The sequence below is a fragment of the Oncorhynchus tshawytscha genome, linkage group LG20, assembly GCF_018296145.1.
Source record: "Oncorhynchus tshawytscha isolate Ot180627B linkage group LG20, Otsh_v2.0, whole genome shotgun sequence".
Lineage (NCBI taxonomy): Eukaryota > Metazoa > Chordata > Actinopteri > Salmoniformes > Salmonidae > Oncorhynchus > Oncorhynchus tshawytscha.
In genome coordinates this window covers 21,457,794-21,474,531 of record NC_056448.1, presented here as the reverse complement: position 1 = coordinate 21,474,531, position 16,738 = coordinate 21,457,794, and the positions used below count along the sequence as shown (strand labels likewise).

General features: G+C 42.0%; 2 protein-coding genes across 2 annotated transcripts; both read right to left on the bottom strand.

The window, feature by feature from the left end:
- Positions 1–1,313: 1,313 nt before the first annotated feature.
- On the bottom strand, positions 1,314–4,312 carry LOC112219834 (exosome complex component RRP4). Its single transcript, XM_024381338.2, has 9 exons — positions 4,136–4,312; positions 3,445–3,546; positions 3,206–3,251; positions 3,011–3,100; positions 2,762–2,827; positions 2,482–2,550; positions 2,201–2,377; positions 1,855–1,983; positions 1,314–1,626 (listed from the first exon to the last, which is right to left on the bottom strand). The coding sequence occupies exons 1-9, from the start codon at positions 4,261–4,263 to the stop codon at positions 1,546–1,548; spliced, it is 888 nt and encodes a 295-aa protein (XP_024237106.1). The 5' UTR covers positions 4,264–4,312; the 3' UTR covers positions 1,314–1,545.
- Positions 4,313–8,056: 3,744 nt separating this feature from the next.
- LOC112219726 (PR domain zinc finger protein 12-like) lies at positions 8,057–12,726 on the bottom strand. The gene is made up of 5 exons (XM_042302818.1): positions 12,651–12,726; positions 10,466–10,656; positions 10,090–10,245; positions 9,702–9,813; positions 8,057–9,367 (listed from the first exon to the last, which is right to left on the bottom strand). The coding sequence occupies exons 1-5, from the start codon at positions 12,724–12,726 to the stop codon at positions 8,931–8,933; spliced, it is 972 nt and encodes a 323-aa protein (XP_042158752.1). The 3' UTR covers positions 8,057–8,930.
- Positions 12,727–16,738: the final 4,012 nt, after the last annotated feature.

Here is a 16,738-nt window from a genome sequence, read left to right as displayed (position 1 = left end):
AGACTTGACATAAAAGGACAGCAAATGATCAACTGTTGATCAATAGCAGTTTCACTAAAGGTAAAGGGCAGGCAGTAAAGTTGATTTTATGAACCAAAACGTTAGGAGGAAGGCTTTGCAAGATGGTATGCATTTTCCTTCCCTATTTTGTATTTACTGACTTTTCAACTCATCTTTGGAAAGGAGTAAACAAAACATCAATATAATTATGTGAGGAAAAACATTTTTTTTATGTACATTGGGAGGCTGTCTAAGATTCCTCCACAAGGATATTTCATTACATTACAAGTAAAATAATCTAATTGGGAAATCTCTAAATAAAAACGCACTACTTACAAGCATGATAAGAGAAAGGTTTCACACACTGATAGCTTGAGGCATAAGTAGGTTTGTGTATTTAATTCTCGAAAGAGTAGTTATTCTTTCAAAAGTATGACACATTATCAACAGTCCTCTACTAGTTCTCTAAAAAAAAACAACCACAAAGAAATGAGGAACAGCTGGGTCCTTGGTTGCAGAAACATTTTAATTCAGTAAATCAACCATCCCTCTCCAATATAGGTGTCTATTGAGAAACATAGCTATAGTTTATATACTTAACAAAAATAAAAAACTTCAAAGTTTACTGAATTACAGTTCATATAAGTAAATTACACCCTAATCTATAGATTTCACAACTATGCAGGGGTGCAGCCATGGATGGGCCTTAGAAAGCATAGGCCCACACACTTGGCAGCCAGGCCCACCCACTGGGGAGCCAGGCCCAGACAATCAGAATAAGTTTCTTTATTACAGATAGAAATACTCCTCACCACATCCCCTCAGACTATCCCACAGGTGAAGAAGCCAGATGTGGAGGTCCTGGGCTGGCGTGGTTACATGTGAGGCCGGTTGGACGTATGGCCAAATTCTCTAAAACGACACTGGGGGCAGCTTATGGTAGAGAAATTAACATAAAATTATCTGGTAAGAGCTCTGGTGGACATTCCTGCAGTCAGCATGCCAATTGCACGCTCCCTCTAAACTTGAGACATCTGTAGCATTGTGTTGTGTGACAAAACTGAACATTTTAAAGTGGCCTTTCATTGTCCCCAGCACAAGGCGCACCTGTGCAATGATCATGCTGTTTAATCAGATTCTTGATATGCCACAGCTGTCAGGTGGATGGATTAACTTGGCAAAGGAGAGATGCTCACTAACAGGGATGTGAACAAATTTGTACACACAAATTGAGAGAAACACACAAAAAGTTTATGGTAAATTTCTGGATTTTTTTCATTTCAGCTCATGAAACATGAGACCAACACTTGATGTGTTTATATTTTTAGCTTCATAAACTAAACTGCAGAGAAATACATTTCCTGGTGAAGCCAGAAGATTGTATCAAAAAGGGGATATACAGGTCACGGTATCTTCTGCTTGAGAGACAAGTTCAGAACTTGGGTTTAGGTTCAGTCCCCAATGTGGTTAAGGCCTTGATGCCTAAACTTGGAATGCAGGGAACACAAACCTTCCATTACGTTAAGGAAGGTTGCATCTGGTACTCTAACCCTCCAGTTCGACAAGTTTCTGACGTGTCATCATCACAATCTCCTCCATCACCTCTGGTTTTAAGATATCCTTGATCTAGAAAGAGAGAAACCTGTAACTCAATATGCTTTGTGAACTCTTTGAAGTCTGATGAAATTAGCTAAAAATGCAACATCATTAGGACTTGGATGGCTATAGATCATGTGTCATACAAAATGGCTTTGGTCGAGTCCCTTTTGAAAGAATGATCTAATTGAATGAATGTAAAGGTTCGCTTCCCTCAGATCCTCTTTCCATTACCTAGATCAGTATAGACAGTGTTACCTGGTGTGGGAGTGATGACTCGTAACAGTAGAGCACACTGGTGTCGTACAGAAGCACCTTGTGTGCCCCCAAGGCCAGCAAGCAGTTCCTCAACCGTGAGATCACCTCCCGATCTGAGAGAGAGACAGGCTAAGAGGGCAAGGCGGGGAGAGGGGGAGAGGTTACAGTGAGGTGAAAAAGGGGAACAGAAGGGTCAGCGTCGATAATATAACAATCTAGTGAAAGTAAAGCCGTTATGTCTTGTTGAACGATACAATGAAGTGCTACTAAAATGTGTGTGTATCTACATAGAGGTTGGATCCATTGTATTCCCGCTCAAAGCTGTGTAGCCCCAGGCAGCTCTTACCTCAAGACTGGTGTAGTATCCTCCAGCCTCCTCGTCCTGATGTCCTGGGGTGGGGTACAGCCACACAAAGCCATTATTGCCCAGGATGATGGAGGCCCCACACGGCAGGTTGTGGAAGTGGGTTTTCTGTCTCTTGATCAAAGAGGGAGATAGCTGCACAAGAACTCCTTGCCCCAACTGATGTGATGTAGATGCAAAGGAATAAGACAATAGGAAAATGGTTTACATTTTCATTCACTTAAAAAAGGGTATTTACACAGAAAAAAATAAAATAATTGTACCTTTCCATACTTTAAACTGCGGGTGTGAAGAGAGAGCGCCCCATCTGAGAAAACAGACTGTACCTCTGCCTGAACGTAAACTCGGTCAAGGAGAATTTTGACCATAGTTACATACAAAATATAATGCATAATCAATGAGAGTATGACACTTGCTACTTGTAGATGGTAGAGCCAAGGGAATCTAAACATAATAAAAAATTCCATGTAGAGTAGGCTGGAAGGTAGGATGGACATTATAAAGGCAGAAGGGCCCAGGTTGATGATAAACATCAGAGGATACACTGATGAGGTCCCCCTCCTGAAGGTAGTCTCTCATGGTGAGCTCATCTTCTGCTGACCGTCTCCTCTAAGAAGGACAGATATAGAAAGATTGATTGATGGTAAGACCGAGAAAGAACGTAAACAAATATCCAAAGAAGTTTTACCAAGTGTCAGTACTACTTGGTTGCACCGGGTGCTAAGAGGAACAAGCACACATTACCCAACCACATTTCCTAATTCCCAGATATATGCTGTCCATTCCACTCACCAGCTCTCCTCCGGGCAGATTGACAGAGGACAGCAGCAACACAGAGTCCAGTCTGGAGTTGGTGTCCACCTTCCAGCGCTTCTGCTGCACCTACAAAATGGCAGACAAACACTAAGCTCCAACCAGGAGAAGCACGATCACCCCAGGGCACTATTAGCTTTACTGACTCGGTCACCACTTCAAACAGAAACATACCTCTGTGATCCTCCCAACCACCACATCTCCAACCTCCCCGTTGAACCTGGGAATAAGAACAGATAAAGATGGCACAAGTGATAAAAAGTGATGTTTTTTTTACAGACAAACAGTGTGTAAACAATAAAAGCAGATGCTGCGCAATGGAAAAGTTGTATTAAAACAGAGTCAGTAGCTAACCAGTGGGGTAAATCTAACCCTAGGATTACAGACATTACTGTGGCACCTGGTCCACTTACCTGGTCTTGAGCGGCCGTACACAGATGAGCTTGTTCACTCTCTCCACCTCTCCTGCCACAGAGGCTGTTAGTTTTTCTTCATCCATGTAAGTCCCATGACCCCTAGAATGAAAAGCATCTATGGTCTAGTCAAGACTCACTATATATCCACTTTCAATGTCCTGTATGCACGTAAATTACTGACCGTCAACATCATTCAAATTAACTTGGTATAAGTTATATGATTAATTTAAGAGAAACTATATTAACAATAATCAAGTAAATAGGTAAGCCTAACCTTAGCTACTCTACGAGTGACACTTGCAGAATATTACACTATATATATACACAAAAGTATGTGGACGTCCCTTTAAATTATTGTATTTAGCCATTTCAGCCACACCTGTTGCTGACAGGGGCTGTTTCATGATTTTGGAATGAGATGTTCGACGAGCAGGTGTCCACATACTTTTGATCATGTAGTGTATTTATGCACTAACAAGTGAGACCTGAGATATCTAGTCAATATCAATCAATAGCTTCCTAGCTATATAGCTAGCTACCTATCCAAAGCAAAGAGGTAAATTCGTCGATTAATATTGATTTACAGTAAAGAGATAAAACTCAGTCTCAAAATTGTATTAGATGGGAGCAGCATGTTGACAGACTGTTACCTTGTTCTCGTGATGTTCATACAAGCTTGTAGACATACCTCATAAACCCTGTATCTGATGTGATCACATCACCGGGAACAACTAGATCTTTTCCATCCAAAGCAGACAGAGAGGATGATAACGATACTTGTTTCCGAATAGTTGGCAATCTCATATTCGCAGCCATGCTTTCTGAATTCTGTTCTGTTAACTCAAACGGCGCTTGTAATTGACGTCATCAGATACTTCCAGAATTTACCACTCATTGGAATTTACCTTTGCGGATTTTCACAAAATCCAAATAATGCCTCTGGACATTTATTCATTTTATAATTTATCTCACAATATTTCAAAACTGCTTTGCAAAAACATTGTTTACGTAAGAACGCTGGAGATGATTTTTAGTTTCTTGCGCCATCAGGTGAACGTGAAGCAGTACTTCAACCCACCTTCAGCATTTTTTATTATTATTAGGTGTAAAAAGGGCAATAAATAAACAAACACAAAATCAGATATTAAAACAATAAATTTATTATTTGTATGTATTCTTCCAAACCAATGTTAACCCCAGTCATTGTCACTGATGACTATCCCCATAAACTAGAATCTCATTCTAGTTCTGTGGAATAGTCTCCCGCTGGGCACAGACGTCATTTCAAATATAGTTTTAATTTACATTTGGTTAAATCAACAAACGTGACTTCAACGTGAAATCAACAACAACAACGTGATTCTCCAATGTCAAACGACATCAGGAATTATAGCGCCATCTGACGGCAGCAGGGCTTGGTTAAAAGTTGGCTGAAAAAATACGAAATTCCTTTACGTTGATGATTTGCAAATCCCAATCCGTTTTCCACATTGATTCAACGTCATCACAGTGATTAATATTGTTTTTTTTATTACGTGGACAACGTTGATTCAACCAGATTTTGGGAAGTGGCCTTTAGCTACCTCATAATAAAAATCCCCCTGGAAACAGAACCAAACATGCTGATTTTTCAGCAGACACACATTTACACAATTTTGCTAAGCAAGCTTAAATCGTGTAAAATGAATTCCAATGTCTTCAAACCAAAAACTCTGGCAGAGAGAGTGGTGTATAAAGGCCACCTGGAAGCCAAGGTGGTGTTAAAACTAAAAACACGCTGGCAACGTCTGTTTGAGACAGGTAAGTGTCAGAGTGATCAGTAAGACATTTTTGAATGAAAAGGAATATAACATGTAAAACATATTTTGGTTTGTTAATTGCATGTTTGTCTGCCATTCATTAACAGGTCAGACCGAATCTCCAACCTGGCCTACTAGTCCTGATGGAGTCTCTGGAGCAGTAGTGTAGCCAGAAATTCGTTGGTGGGTGGGCCTGCAGAAATTTGAGCCAACTTCCTGCAAATGTACACATTTTGCCTTTGTGCAAAGAGAAAAATGTGCAGTTTTATAGCTAATCTCATACAATTCTACACATTTTGCAATGAGGCTGAGAGAAGATTTTTCCAACACAGCTGCCCTGGAGCCTCTGTCCCAGCCAGCCTCCTCCCTGAGGCTACTGTCTCCTGCACTTCTGTCACTGCTACACTGGACCCAATGCCTCAGCATGGCTCCAGTATGGGGAACACCCCAGATAAATCAAGTCTTTTTGCTGTGTTGTTATTTCGTTGGAATATTCTGTCTGTATTATTTGTACTTATCTTGTGGATTTCAGTATTGAGTGAGGTGTGATCATATTGTGCCTCTCTCTGCACTGTCTAACAGTTTCTTCCTCTTGATGGAGTTTGGCTCCAGCTGCAGTTGGGAGCTCTGGAGTCTGGAGACCCAGGGAGAGTCCTGGGCCCATATCCACAAAGCATCTCAGAGTAGGAGTGCTGATATTGGATCAGTTTAGCCTTTTAAATCACAATGAATAATATATATAGAGAGGTGGAGACCTGATCCTAGGTCAGCACTCCTACTGTGAGACGCTTTGAGCCCTGAGCCCTGAGCCCTGAGCCCAGGCCGAGGGCTCTTGTTCAGGCCAATGCCATCCACTCCAGGACATTCCAAAACCACAAGGCCTCCAGACCTTATCTCATTGAAGAGGGACTAAGGCTCAAGCGTACCTCCAGACAGAATCACTCAGGTAAGAATACACATTTTGATATGTACAGTACCAGTCAAAAGTTTGGACACCTACTCATTCAAGGGTTTTTCTTTATTTTTATAATGTTCTACATTGTAGAAAAGCATTCCAGGTGAAGCTTGTTGAGAGAATGCCAAGAATGTGCAATGCTGTCATCAAGGCAAAGGGTGGCTACTTTGAAGAATGACTAGGTGTGTCCAAACTTTAGACTGGTCCTGGATGTAGAGCATAAAGTGTGGTTAACATCTTTGTGTGGACATTGCTTTTCAACTGATGTCTGTTACCTTCAGGGTCTAATTCAAGTTCGAGTTGGATGGCAGTGGTAAGACGTTTCACATCCGGGGGCCAAACACCACACATCTTCAAGACCAGCTACCTACAAGAAGATATTCACCCCCATTTCAGGTCCGCCAGGAGGATGGTGCTGAGATGTGCCGGTGTGGCCACTGCTGGATGTGGCTCCCCACAATTGCCTCCCTCAAGATGCACCTCATCCACAGTCCATGCAGCCTCCACTACAGGTTCCTCCAACATGTGAACAGGGAAATCACAATTAACGTTGCCCAGGTAGAGAATAAGGTCTTATTCACCCCTCACCAGAGACTCAACACTGCCAGGGAGTCAACACACACACCTGGCCACAGGGAGTCCCTGCCTCTCGCAGGAGACCCAGGGAGGAAAATGAAAATCACTGCCTCGCTAAGAGGCACACAGAGGAGTGGGGAGGAGCTACTGTCCTCCCAAATAAATATTATTATTGCTCCATTATGCACTGTATATAGAAAAGTATGTGGACACCCCATTAACTTAGTGGATAGTGCAGCTATTTCAGCAGCACCAGCACACAGCCATGCAATCTCCATAGACAAACATTGGCAGTAGAATGGCCTTACTGGGGTGCTCAGTGACTTTCAACGTGGCACTGTTATAGGATGCCACCTTTCCAGCTGCCCCGGTCAACTGTAAGTGCTGTTTTTGTGAAGTGGAAATAGAAGCAAAAGTTTGGGGAAGACCCTTTCCTATTTCAATCAATCAAATATTTTTCTAAATCCCTTTTTACATCAGCCGATGTCACAAAGTGCTCTACAGAAACCCAGCCTAAAACCCCAAATAGCAAGCAATGCAGATGTAGAGGCACGGTGGCTAGGAAAAACTCCTTAGAAAGGTAGAAACCTAGAAAGAACCCTAGAGAAGAATCAGGCTCTGAGGGGTGGCCAGTCCTCTTCTGGCTGTGCTGGGTGGAGATTGTAACGGCACATGGCCAAGATGTTCAAATGTTCATAGATGACCAGCAGGGTCAAATAATAATAATCACAGTGGTTGTAGAGGGTGCAAAAGGTCAGCTTTTCATAGCTGAGCATTCAGAATTTGAGACAGCAGGTGCGGCAGCAGTCGAAAACCGCATGACAATGCCCCCGTGCAAAGTGAGGTCCCTACAGAAATGGTTTGTTGAGATCAGTGTGGAAGAACTTGCCTGGCTTGCACAGAGCCCTGACTTCAACCCTATCAAACACCTTTGGGATGAATTGGAACGCCGACTGCGAGCCAGGCCTAATTGCCCAACATCAGTGTCTGACATCCCTAATGTGGCTGAATGGAAGCAAGTCCCCTCAGCAATGTTCCAACATCTAGTGGAAAGCCTTCCCAGAAGAGTGGTGGCTGTTATAGCAGCAAGGAGGGGGACCAACTTCATATTCATGCCCATGATTTTGGAATGAGATGTTCGACAAGCAGGTGTCCACAAACACTACATGACCAAAAGTATCTTCTTGTGTGCTTTTAATGTTGGTTTATTGCTTCCTTCACAGCTAATTAACATTCTCAACACGCTAGGAGGCTTCATAGTAGGCTACCAAAAGGTCAAAAGTAAAGACCACAATGCAGACTTGTTAATATCATTATTTATTTAGAATATAAGGAAAGCGCATATGTATTTACATTCACATACAGTTCAGAATTAAACAACGCTTTACATGAATATACAGAAATAATGTGTCTATTACACAGTGTCAAATTTTGACAAGGCTGAAATGAATGTACACTGCTGCTCTCCAATTTCTACATACTGTATATTTCATTTGAATTCTCCTTTGCTACTTTACTATTCAAGCAACCGTCTCCCTGAGTTGGTGGGGCTAAGTTGACAGGATGTAAAGTTGAATTCATGACAGAACCACCCAAAATCTTAACTTGTTATGGTAAAACAGAATTATCTGAAATACAGAGTACTTGTCTTTACCAATTGAATTATTGACTTGAATAGAACACCATTTCCGTTGGTCTCCTGCGTCCTTGCAATACTGTTTTGAGTATACAAACAAAGACAAACTGACAGTTACTCTCAAAATACTATTGAAACCAACATTCAGTCCTTTGTTCAGGTTCTTTGTGCAGGCACTAGTAGAACAGTTGACTCTAACAGTTGACCCTCTACATGAGACCTTTTTTGTGAGAATTACAAACATAATATCCAGTAAGTCTAAGGAGACTAGATTGTAAATAAGGCAACCAGTAAAAAGTATTTAAGAATGTCTGTACCATCAGTTCAACCCACCAGGCATAAACCCAGTCATACTCTCTGGCCCAACACAAAGTTATTGCAATACCTGCCACACGAGCAAAGAGTGGCTGCCCATCCCCTAAGAGAGAGAGAGAGAGAGAGAGCGCAACCTGTGACCCAGGTGTGCATGTGTAAAGTGTAGTTTGCATTAGCAAGTGTCTCTCTCTCCTCTCTGCTGTCATAGCACTATGGTGGGGATATGGTGAACCAGGGGGACCTGGTGTTGGGTCAGGCTGTTGATCGGTGGGGGAGGAGGTGAGACTTGGGAGGCAGTGTCTGCGCCCGCTGCCCCTGGTCTGTGCCTGGCACTCTTCTGGTGTGCCCGTAGCCCTGCCAGTTGGGAGTAGGCGCTCTGACACACATGGCACTTGTAGGGGCGCTCTCCGGTGTGCAGGCGCACGTGGTTGCGCAGGGTGGACGACTGGCTGAAGCGACGGTTGCAGAAGCGACAGACGAAGGGCTTGTCCAGGGTGTGGATGCGCATGTGGGAGCGCAGGTTGCTACGAGAGTTGAAGCCCCGGTGGCAGATGACGCAGCGCATGCGGCTGGTCACAGACGAGGAAGAAGAGGAGGAGGGGGAGCAAGATGAAGAGCCGTCACAGGAGTGAGAGTCCTCTGTCAGGGGAAAGTAGAAGCAGAGTGACTGAGTTGTTTGATTCACAAATTAATGTGACTGACGTTTCTAATGTTGAATTTAACATGGGATAGAATCAGTGTATTTTCAGTGCTTTGCAATAAATAAGAGTGATGTAAATCTGTTGTCTGCAGCAGAGCCCATAAACACTGGCCCCACAGATAAAGAAGCCTGTTATCTGGTTTTCTAAATACTCAATAGGCCCATACAGTTTATCCACAGCCACATTAATCAGCTCTAAAGAGGTCATGAGTGGCTGCCCAAATGGCAGTCTTTGTCCCCACCCCTCTGTAGCCTGAGGGGCAAGGGTCTCACCATTCCGGCTCTTTCTCTGATGCTCCTCAGTACCGGGAACGCCGGGAATACCAAGGAAGGTGTTGTGGGAGTTTCCATACCACACCAGCAGCTCCTGGTCTGGGGGGATAGTCTGTAGAGAGCAAGAGTAGGAAAATGTTCAAACTGAACAGGAACAGTACCGGGAACGCCAGAAGGTTGCGCTGTTCAGTAGATGACAATAGGTTGCCCTTACTTCTATATGGGCAAGGGGAAATTCAATTACTATAGATTTGACACCAACAATGAAGGCCTACAAACGAATGGGCTTAACAGCAGAACTTGTCATTATTTCAGCAACAACATAAAACGCTGACATGCCAGAGGCTTCATGTCAGTTTGGAGTGATAGTATCTGGCTTGTTTCTCACCTCTGCAGCTCTGTAGAAGACGCTGCTGCCGATCTGCACCACCTCCAGGTTCTGCTCCTGTTCGTTGCGTGCACACTTGATATAGGTCATCCAGCTGCGATGGTCCTCCTGGCTGGCATCAATGAAGTAGCGCACCGTGCCGTCCCCGTTGAACACCTATAAGAACAACAGCAAAATCTTATGAGTCTGGTACAATGTTAACATATAGCTTCTTGTACATACAGCTTGTGAACAAGGCAGATGATGCCCCCTTTAAACCTGTGCTTCCCCCACAAAAACATGGCATACACAGAGATCCATTGTTGCCTTGCTTCCATTATTCCCTGCCTAATTGTGAAAGCAGATCAATCCCTATAGCTGCCCAGCTGATTCTCACCTCCCACATGAGGTTGTTGTTCTTGAGCAGGTCTACGTGCTCAGGGGAGATTACCCTGCCAGTGAACGGACCCATCTCTGTGCCCGCCTTGATCCAGGTCTTGGAGAAAATGCCCAGGCCCTCGCCAGGGATAGAACTCTGGGCAATGATCACCTCACTGGGCAACACCAGGCTGGAGAGCTTCTGAACCTCTGCAGGGAAGAGAAAAATAGATTATTTTACTTCTGTGTACAATTCATCAAAGTTGTGAATTTCGTCAATTCATCCATGCATGAAAGAGAAATGTATGAAATAGTAACCAAGCTAAACAATTAGCCTAAAATACATTGAGGATAGGAGTGGTTTAAGTCAGACATTGTGCATTAGTTCTAATATTATTGCATGTCCTTTACATAAAGGCCAAAAAGCAAAATGGTTGATATATATATATATATATATATATAAAACACATATTTCGAATAAAAAATTCACCTAATATGATGCTTTGATAACCGTTTGATAAAACTTTATGAATTGGAACATCTTAAACAGTGTGTGGTCTTAAATAATGTTTATCCTTCTCATGAATTAGGTATTTAACATTTTGCCAACACAGCAAATATATTGCATCTTATTGTGGTCATGAAATATTAAGCAACTTCTTATCCATTGTTTAATTCGATTAAATTGATGAATTGAAAGTTTGTTGAAAAGAAGAAAAAACTCGGAAAGCATTTTCATTCTCATTCAAAACGTTAAAAAATAAAACTCTTGGGATTATTTAATGTCAGAATCAAAGAAAATGTATTTAAAACTGCGAAAAGATGGCCTGAATAGAGGTTAAATGGTATTCTATTGCTCAGGGTCCAGCAATTGGTCATGCTTCAGATGCGATATTCATTATGTCCAACTGAAAGAAACGGCTAATTCCAAATTCATTATCCTTTTAAGAACTTTCTAGCACTACATTTGCGCTGAATTAAATGAGGACTTGTTTAAAAGACCCAGGAATTTCTCAAAAAAAAAAAATGGAAGGGCGATTAGATGGTTGACATGGTATGAATGGCAATAGATTTAGCCTTCACCGCGCATTATCTGGGGAACAGAAAGTGAAAAGTGCCGGAGCCCCATAGCTGCCAAAGGAGGAAAATGGACTTCCGGGAGATTGATGAATGCCGGATAAAATCCAGGACATCAAAGAAGGGGAACCTTTCTCTCCCCTCGGTTTAAGTGGAAACTTTCTCAGGTCAAGCACAAAGTTAACCAAATGAATTGAATAACCTTCGTCTTTCAGTCAGCAACAGTTACACGCCTAACAAGCTTCTAAATGCAAGGTCTCAAAGCGCTAAATTAGTCAATGCGTTAAATGGGTGGAAATAAAAGGGCCAATGAAGGAAAATACAGGAGAACAGTAGACCTAATGAAAAAGTAGAAGAAGAACAGAGGAGTGAACGTTCCCACTTTTTTGGTTCACTCTCAACGACATGCATGATGAGACCTGACTAATGTTATTTGGCTGAATACATTCTAACTAAAGGCCTATTTTAACACTTTTTAGTAAACTATTGTCAAGGGGGTCCTTTTCTTGCCATAGGCTAACAACAGACAGAAGTTTGTAAAATAAAAAAGTAAATCTAGGCTATTTTTGTTTTAGGTAAGACTCGTGAGGGCAGCTCCCGCTCAACCCAGTCCAAGTTCTTCTCTGCCCTGGCACTCCAATGCTGGAACCAGCTTCCCCTGAAGCTAGGACAGCAGAGCCCCTGCCCATCTTCCGAAAGCACCTGAAACCCTACCTCTTCAAATGATATCTTAAGTAATCCCCACCGCCAATAAATACATATAAAAGAAAAACTTCCCTGAACCAACATTTGCACTTGACCCCCCTCCCCTCTAGCTCTGACTTTGCTGATAGCTTCTTTATTGAGGACAAGTGTAGGCCTATTAGCTATGCCTGTGATATGTGGTTGTCCCACCTAGCTACTGTATGTTATGATGAATGAAGTCGCTCTGGATAAGAACGGCTGCTAAATTACTCAAATGTAAATGTTATAGTCAAATAAAACGTACAATGTCAAAGTTCATTATTTGTCACAATTTGGTATTATTACTACAAAAACAAATGTCCAAATATTATGATGTTAAACATTGCAACAGGCCTGGGCTCGTGGCTGGTGTTATTGGAAGAATTTCTAAAGGGGCAACTTACCTCCGGCGAAGGACTGCGCGAGGACCTCAGCTGTGAAGGCTGTCTTGGGACTGATGCTACTCTGTCTATCCTCCATCAGATGCTCCCCGATCACATTTCTCCACCTTCCATACAAGAAACTGTGCAGAATGTCTGAGGTGATAATATCAGATAAGGACCGACTCTGACATTTAAATGCAGACTTTAGGGCTAAAGCCTCTGCGGGTAATACCGAGCCCATCTCGCAAACTACTGCCAGCGGTGTCAGATATGAAAGCCTCTACATGTACAGTGGATATTCCCTCTCGTGAGACGGCTGGTTGGAAAATGTTCCGTCCTTTTGCAGTGAGGGTCCTCTTTATACAGTAGGCTATGTGGCTGGTCTGACCCCTCTCTGATTAGCTATTAACAACACTCCCCTTATGGTACAGACCTGCCCCAGCAGAAGAAAAGACCCTTCTATTAGGCGGTCCTCCCCTTTCAGAGAGAGAGAGAAAGAGCGAGAGACGGAGGGTGTGTGTGCGTGTGAGAGAGAGGAAGAGAGAGAGAGAGAGTAAGAGAGAGAGAGAGAGAGAGAGAGAAAAGAGAGAGAGAATTTAATTGAATGAGTGAGTGAGTAAGTGAAATGGAGAAACGGACAAGTAGCCCATGCTACTCAGCAATATTCATGGATTATCTCTAACTGCACACATGCACGTTTTTGTGCGCATCCGATGGTAAAATAGGCCTCAACGATCAAAAAACAATTAGGGGAGTATCACACATTTGGTTTAAGTCACTGACAATTATTCATCACCTTTCACACACCAACCAGATACGATTTTTTTCTTCATTAGAGATGTTCAACACTGCCTTCCATGAAACTCATTCCAAAAAAACAACCTCGTCGCCAGTTTAGCACTAGATTTAGTCGAATATACAAATCGACATATAAAATCAACATTTCTATGTTAGGGCCTATTAATACAATTGAAATATGTATAACATATCATAACCTAGAGCAAATGTCTCCTATAAAATACGGCTAAACATGTCAAAATCATGTTTTCATATTCCATTCAAATGGCCTATAGGACAATTCAGGGTTTGAGTCCCACGTTTATTTAAACAGAATGAAAACGCTGTCAACTTTAAACTGGTTCAACAATCAGTTTAAACGTTTGTCTGTCTTCAAAATTAGGTCATCGGGTCTGGGAGTTGCTTAAACGTTCTTTCTCATGCATTCTGTATTCATGTGGTGGGCAATAAACAATTTCTTCCGGGGAGTTGTAGTGCGGGAATAAAAGAATAGAAACAAGCTTAACGTGCTTTACCGCATTGTCCCAATGCAAAGCTGGTTCACTTCTCTATCCCTTGTTGAAGTAAGCGGTTTAATATTCATGGATGTTCATAGCCCTTCAGTACATTGTGACAGCATTTAGATGAGTATATACAGCCCCTTTCTTCTCAATAGCCACAGTTCTGTTTTTTCCTCTAGATGGACTGGGGGTAAATGAGCAGTTTTCCTTCTCTTCCAGCAGAGAACATCTTTATTCCATCCCCGGCTCGCGGGTTTCCTATTCAGTTCCTCTCCAAGTAATGTCAGGGGGCTGAAAAGTGCTGCAAATCAATCGTTCATGGTGTTTTGAGGACAGTTTGACACCCATGCACCCCGCCTTTCTACCCAACAACTATAAGGGGATGGTCCGAAAAGCTGGGCAAGTTTGGCTCTGGCGAATGTGGACTCGAATGGAAAATATATGGATTATAAATGGAACGGGGTGTTTTGAACGCAGAGATAGTGAAAAGGTGAGTGACCGGGCACAAAAAAAGATTGTGGAAACAGCTGCTTTTTAGGAGGGACCCCTTCCTACATTTGTCCCCTTTCCCAAATGAAATGTCCCCCCTCTCTGAATAGGATTCGTTCTCAGATTGATTTACATGTAATGCATTTCAGCATTTATTACACTAAGAGTCTTCAGCATGCAGGGCCAGTGGATAGTGACCATTCTTTATAAAGAGGAATTAAATGAATTGAAATGGGGTAAACGCATGGATTAGATGATTTGCTTATCTATGCATTAAACCTTTCATTTTTCTGTCTGGTAAAGCTATGGACACATCAAGAGTCACCCTGCTCAACCATATTGAAAAACTATTTATGCCAGTATTTGTTCATTTCAAGTGTATGAATTAAACAATAGCCTTTACATAGGCTATAGATTTCCTTCCAATATTTAGCAAACATTTTGAAGGGCGAAATATCAAAGTAGTTGTATGAAATAGAGCTCAGCATTTCAGTTTTATCTTGTAAACCTACAACAACTAAATTAAAAGGTTCTTATATGCTTTTGCATAAAATTACGATACATATATATATTTTTTAACGGCTTTTTTAAAAGGGTGCAATATTCAAATACACTGTATAGGAAGGTTATTGATAATGATTCATAACGGCAGAGATTAATTGTGTTTAAAACAGAGTAGGCCTTTTTACAATTCCATTTAAAACGACTAATTTTACTTCAATAATCAAACTATAGCTGCAGACTACATTTAAAAAAAATTCTTACATGACATGTTACTTCAATATTTGAGTTCACTTCAAGGCTTTCACCCCTGAAAAAAGACTATGCGCGTAATACCCTAATTGTCTCAAGAACTGTAAATCAGCGTTTCCTGTCTTAATATTTTTTTTTACAGACATCCTCTCCTTAAAACAGTTCTACATAATACAACAACCGTTACCCATGCATCCATGCTATATTACAAGCATTCAAAATTCAAGTGGGCTGAATAAATCATATTAAAAACACTAAGCTCTTATTAGACATTAACCAACACAAACATTCTCAACCAGAAGACAAATCGACATCAGTTTCAACGCTGAATCATTCCTCCTACTACCTACAACCTCAGAAGAACTTCAACTGAGAGGGACTGGCAGACTGGGCTCCTCCTTGGGACTATTAAAAATAGATTAAGGTAGATATCCCAGCATGGTGGATACAGTATAACAGCTCATCTGCAGGAAAGGTGAGAGAGGTCCAGTCCCTCCCATAAGGGGTTTGTTTACCTGGAATGGAACAGTACACCTGCTTAACGAAACTGGAGTTTAAGAGGGGGGCAAAGAGGAGGAATGCAGATGTATGTGGGAGAATGCATGAGGGAGTGAGAGAATAAAAGGCTTGCATTTCATTAAATCATTTGTCTCACTTTTGACTTACTCAGACCGGTGAAAACAGAGATTGTACCATATATAATTGAATACATTTTTCTATGGACAGCCCTGCATAAACAAATCAAAAATCCTATTCAATAAAATATTCGTTGCTCTACAGGGCAGTTATTCCGGACCAACATTGTGAACATTGAATGAGACATAATACATAGACAATGTAGTGTCCACATCGCATTCATATGAATGGCCCCTCACAGCCTACACCGAAAACCCAGCATATACAGTTAGTGATAATACTAGGGATTAGGTTCTATATACAGCAGTGTAGAGACCCTATTCAAACTGAATGGTCCCCCCCATTCATAATCATGGCTCTCAAACCCAGTCCGGTGAAGATCTGGAGAACAACTCAATTCTACCACCTTCTCAATCGACCACCAGGCCAGGGACTGTCCCGCACAGACGTCATATTAAAAAGCAAGACGATCCGAATCGAGGGCTGGATTTGGAAACAGCTGCACAGTATCAGGGCCGTGCAGTGTCCGCTATCGCAGAGGCCCCCTGCGGAGTGCAAAGATGTGGGTTGACAAAAATGCTCAACAACAGTGCACTGGGGACACCCTTGTGGACAGGCCCCAGAGGGAGGGAACACAAGAGCTGGAGACTAGAGCAAAGAATAAGGAACATTATGAAGAAAAAAATGATCAACGAATATGCTCAGTCTTTACGTAAAAATGGCTTGAGTGCACTCAAATTAACAATCCCATCGGGCCTTTTTCAGTCATCAGATCCGATTTTGACAGCAAACATCTTTGGGGAAAACATGAGAATTTATGGTAGTTTCACTTAATGAGGGGGTTTAAATAACCAAACTAAGAGGTCATTAAGTCCCCGTTTCAAACGTATTCAATACATGACAACTAAGATATACACAATTACCAGTTCTGTC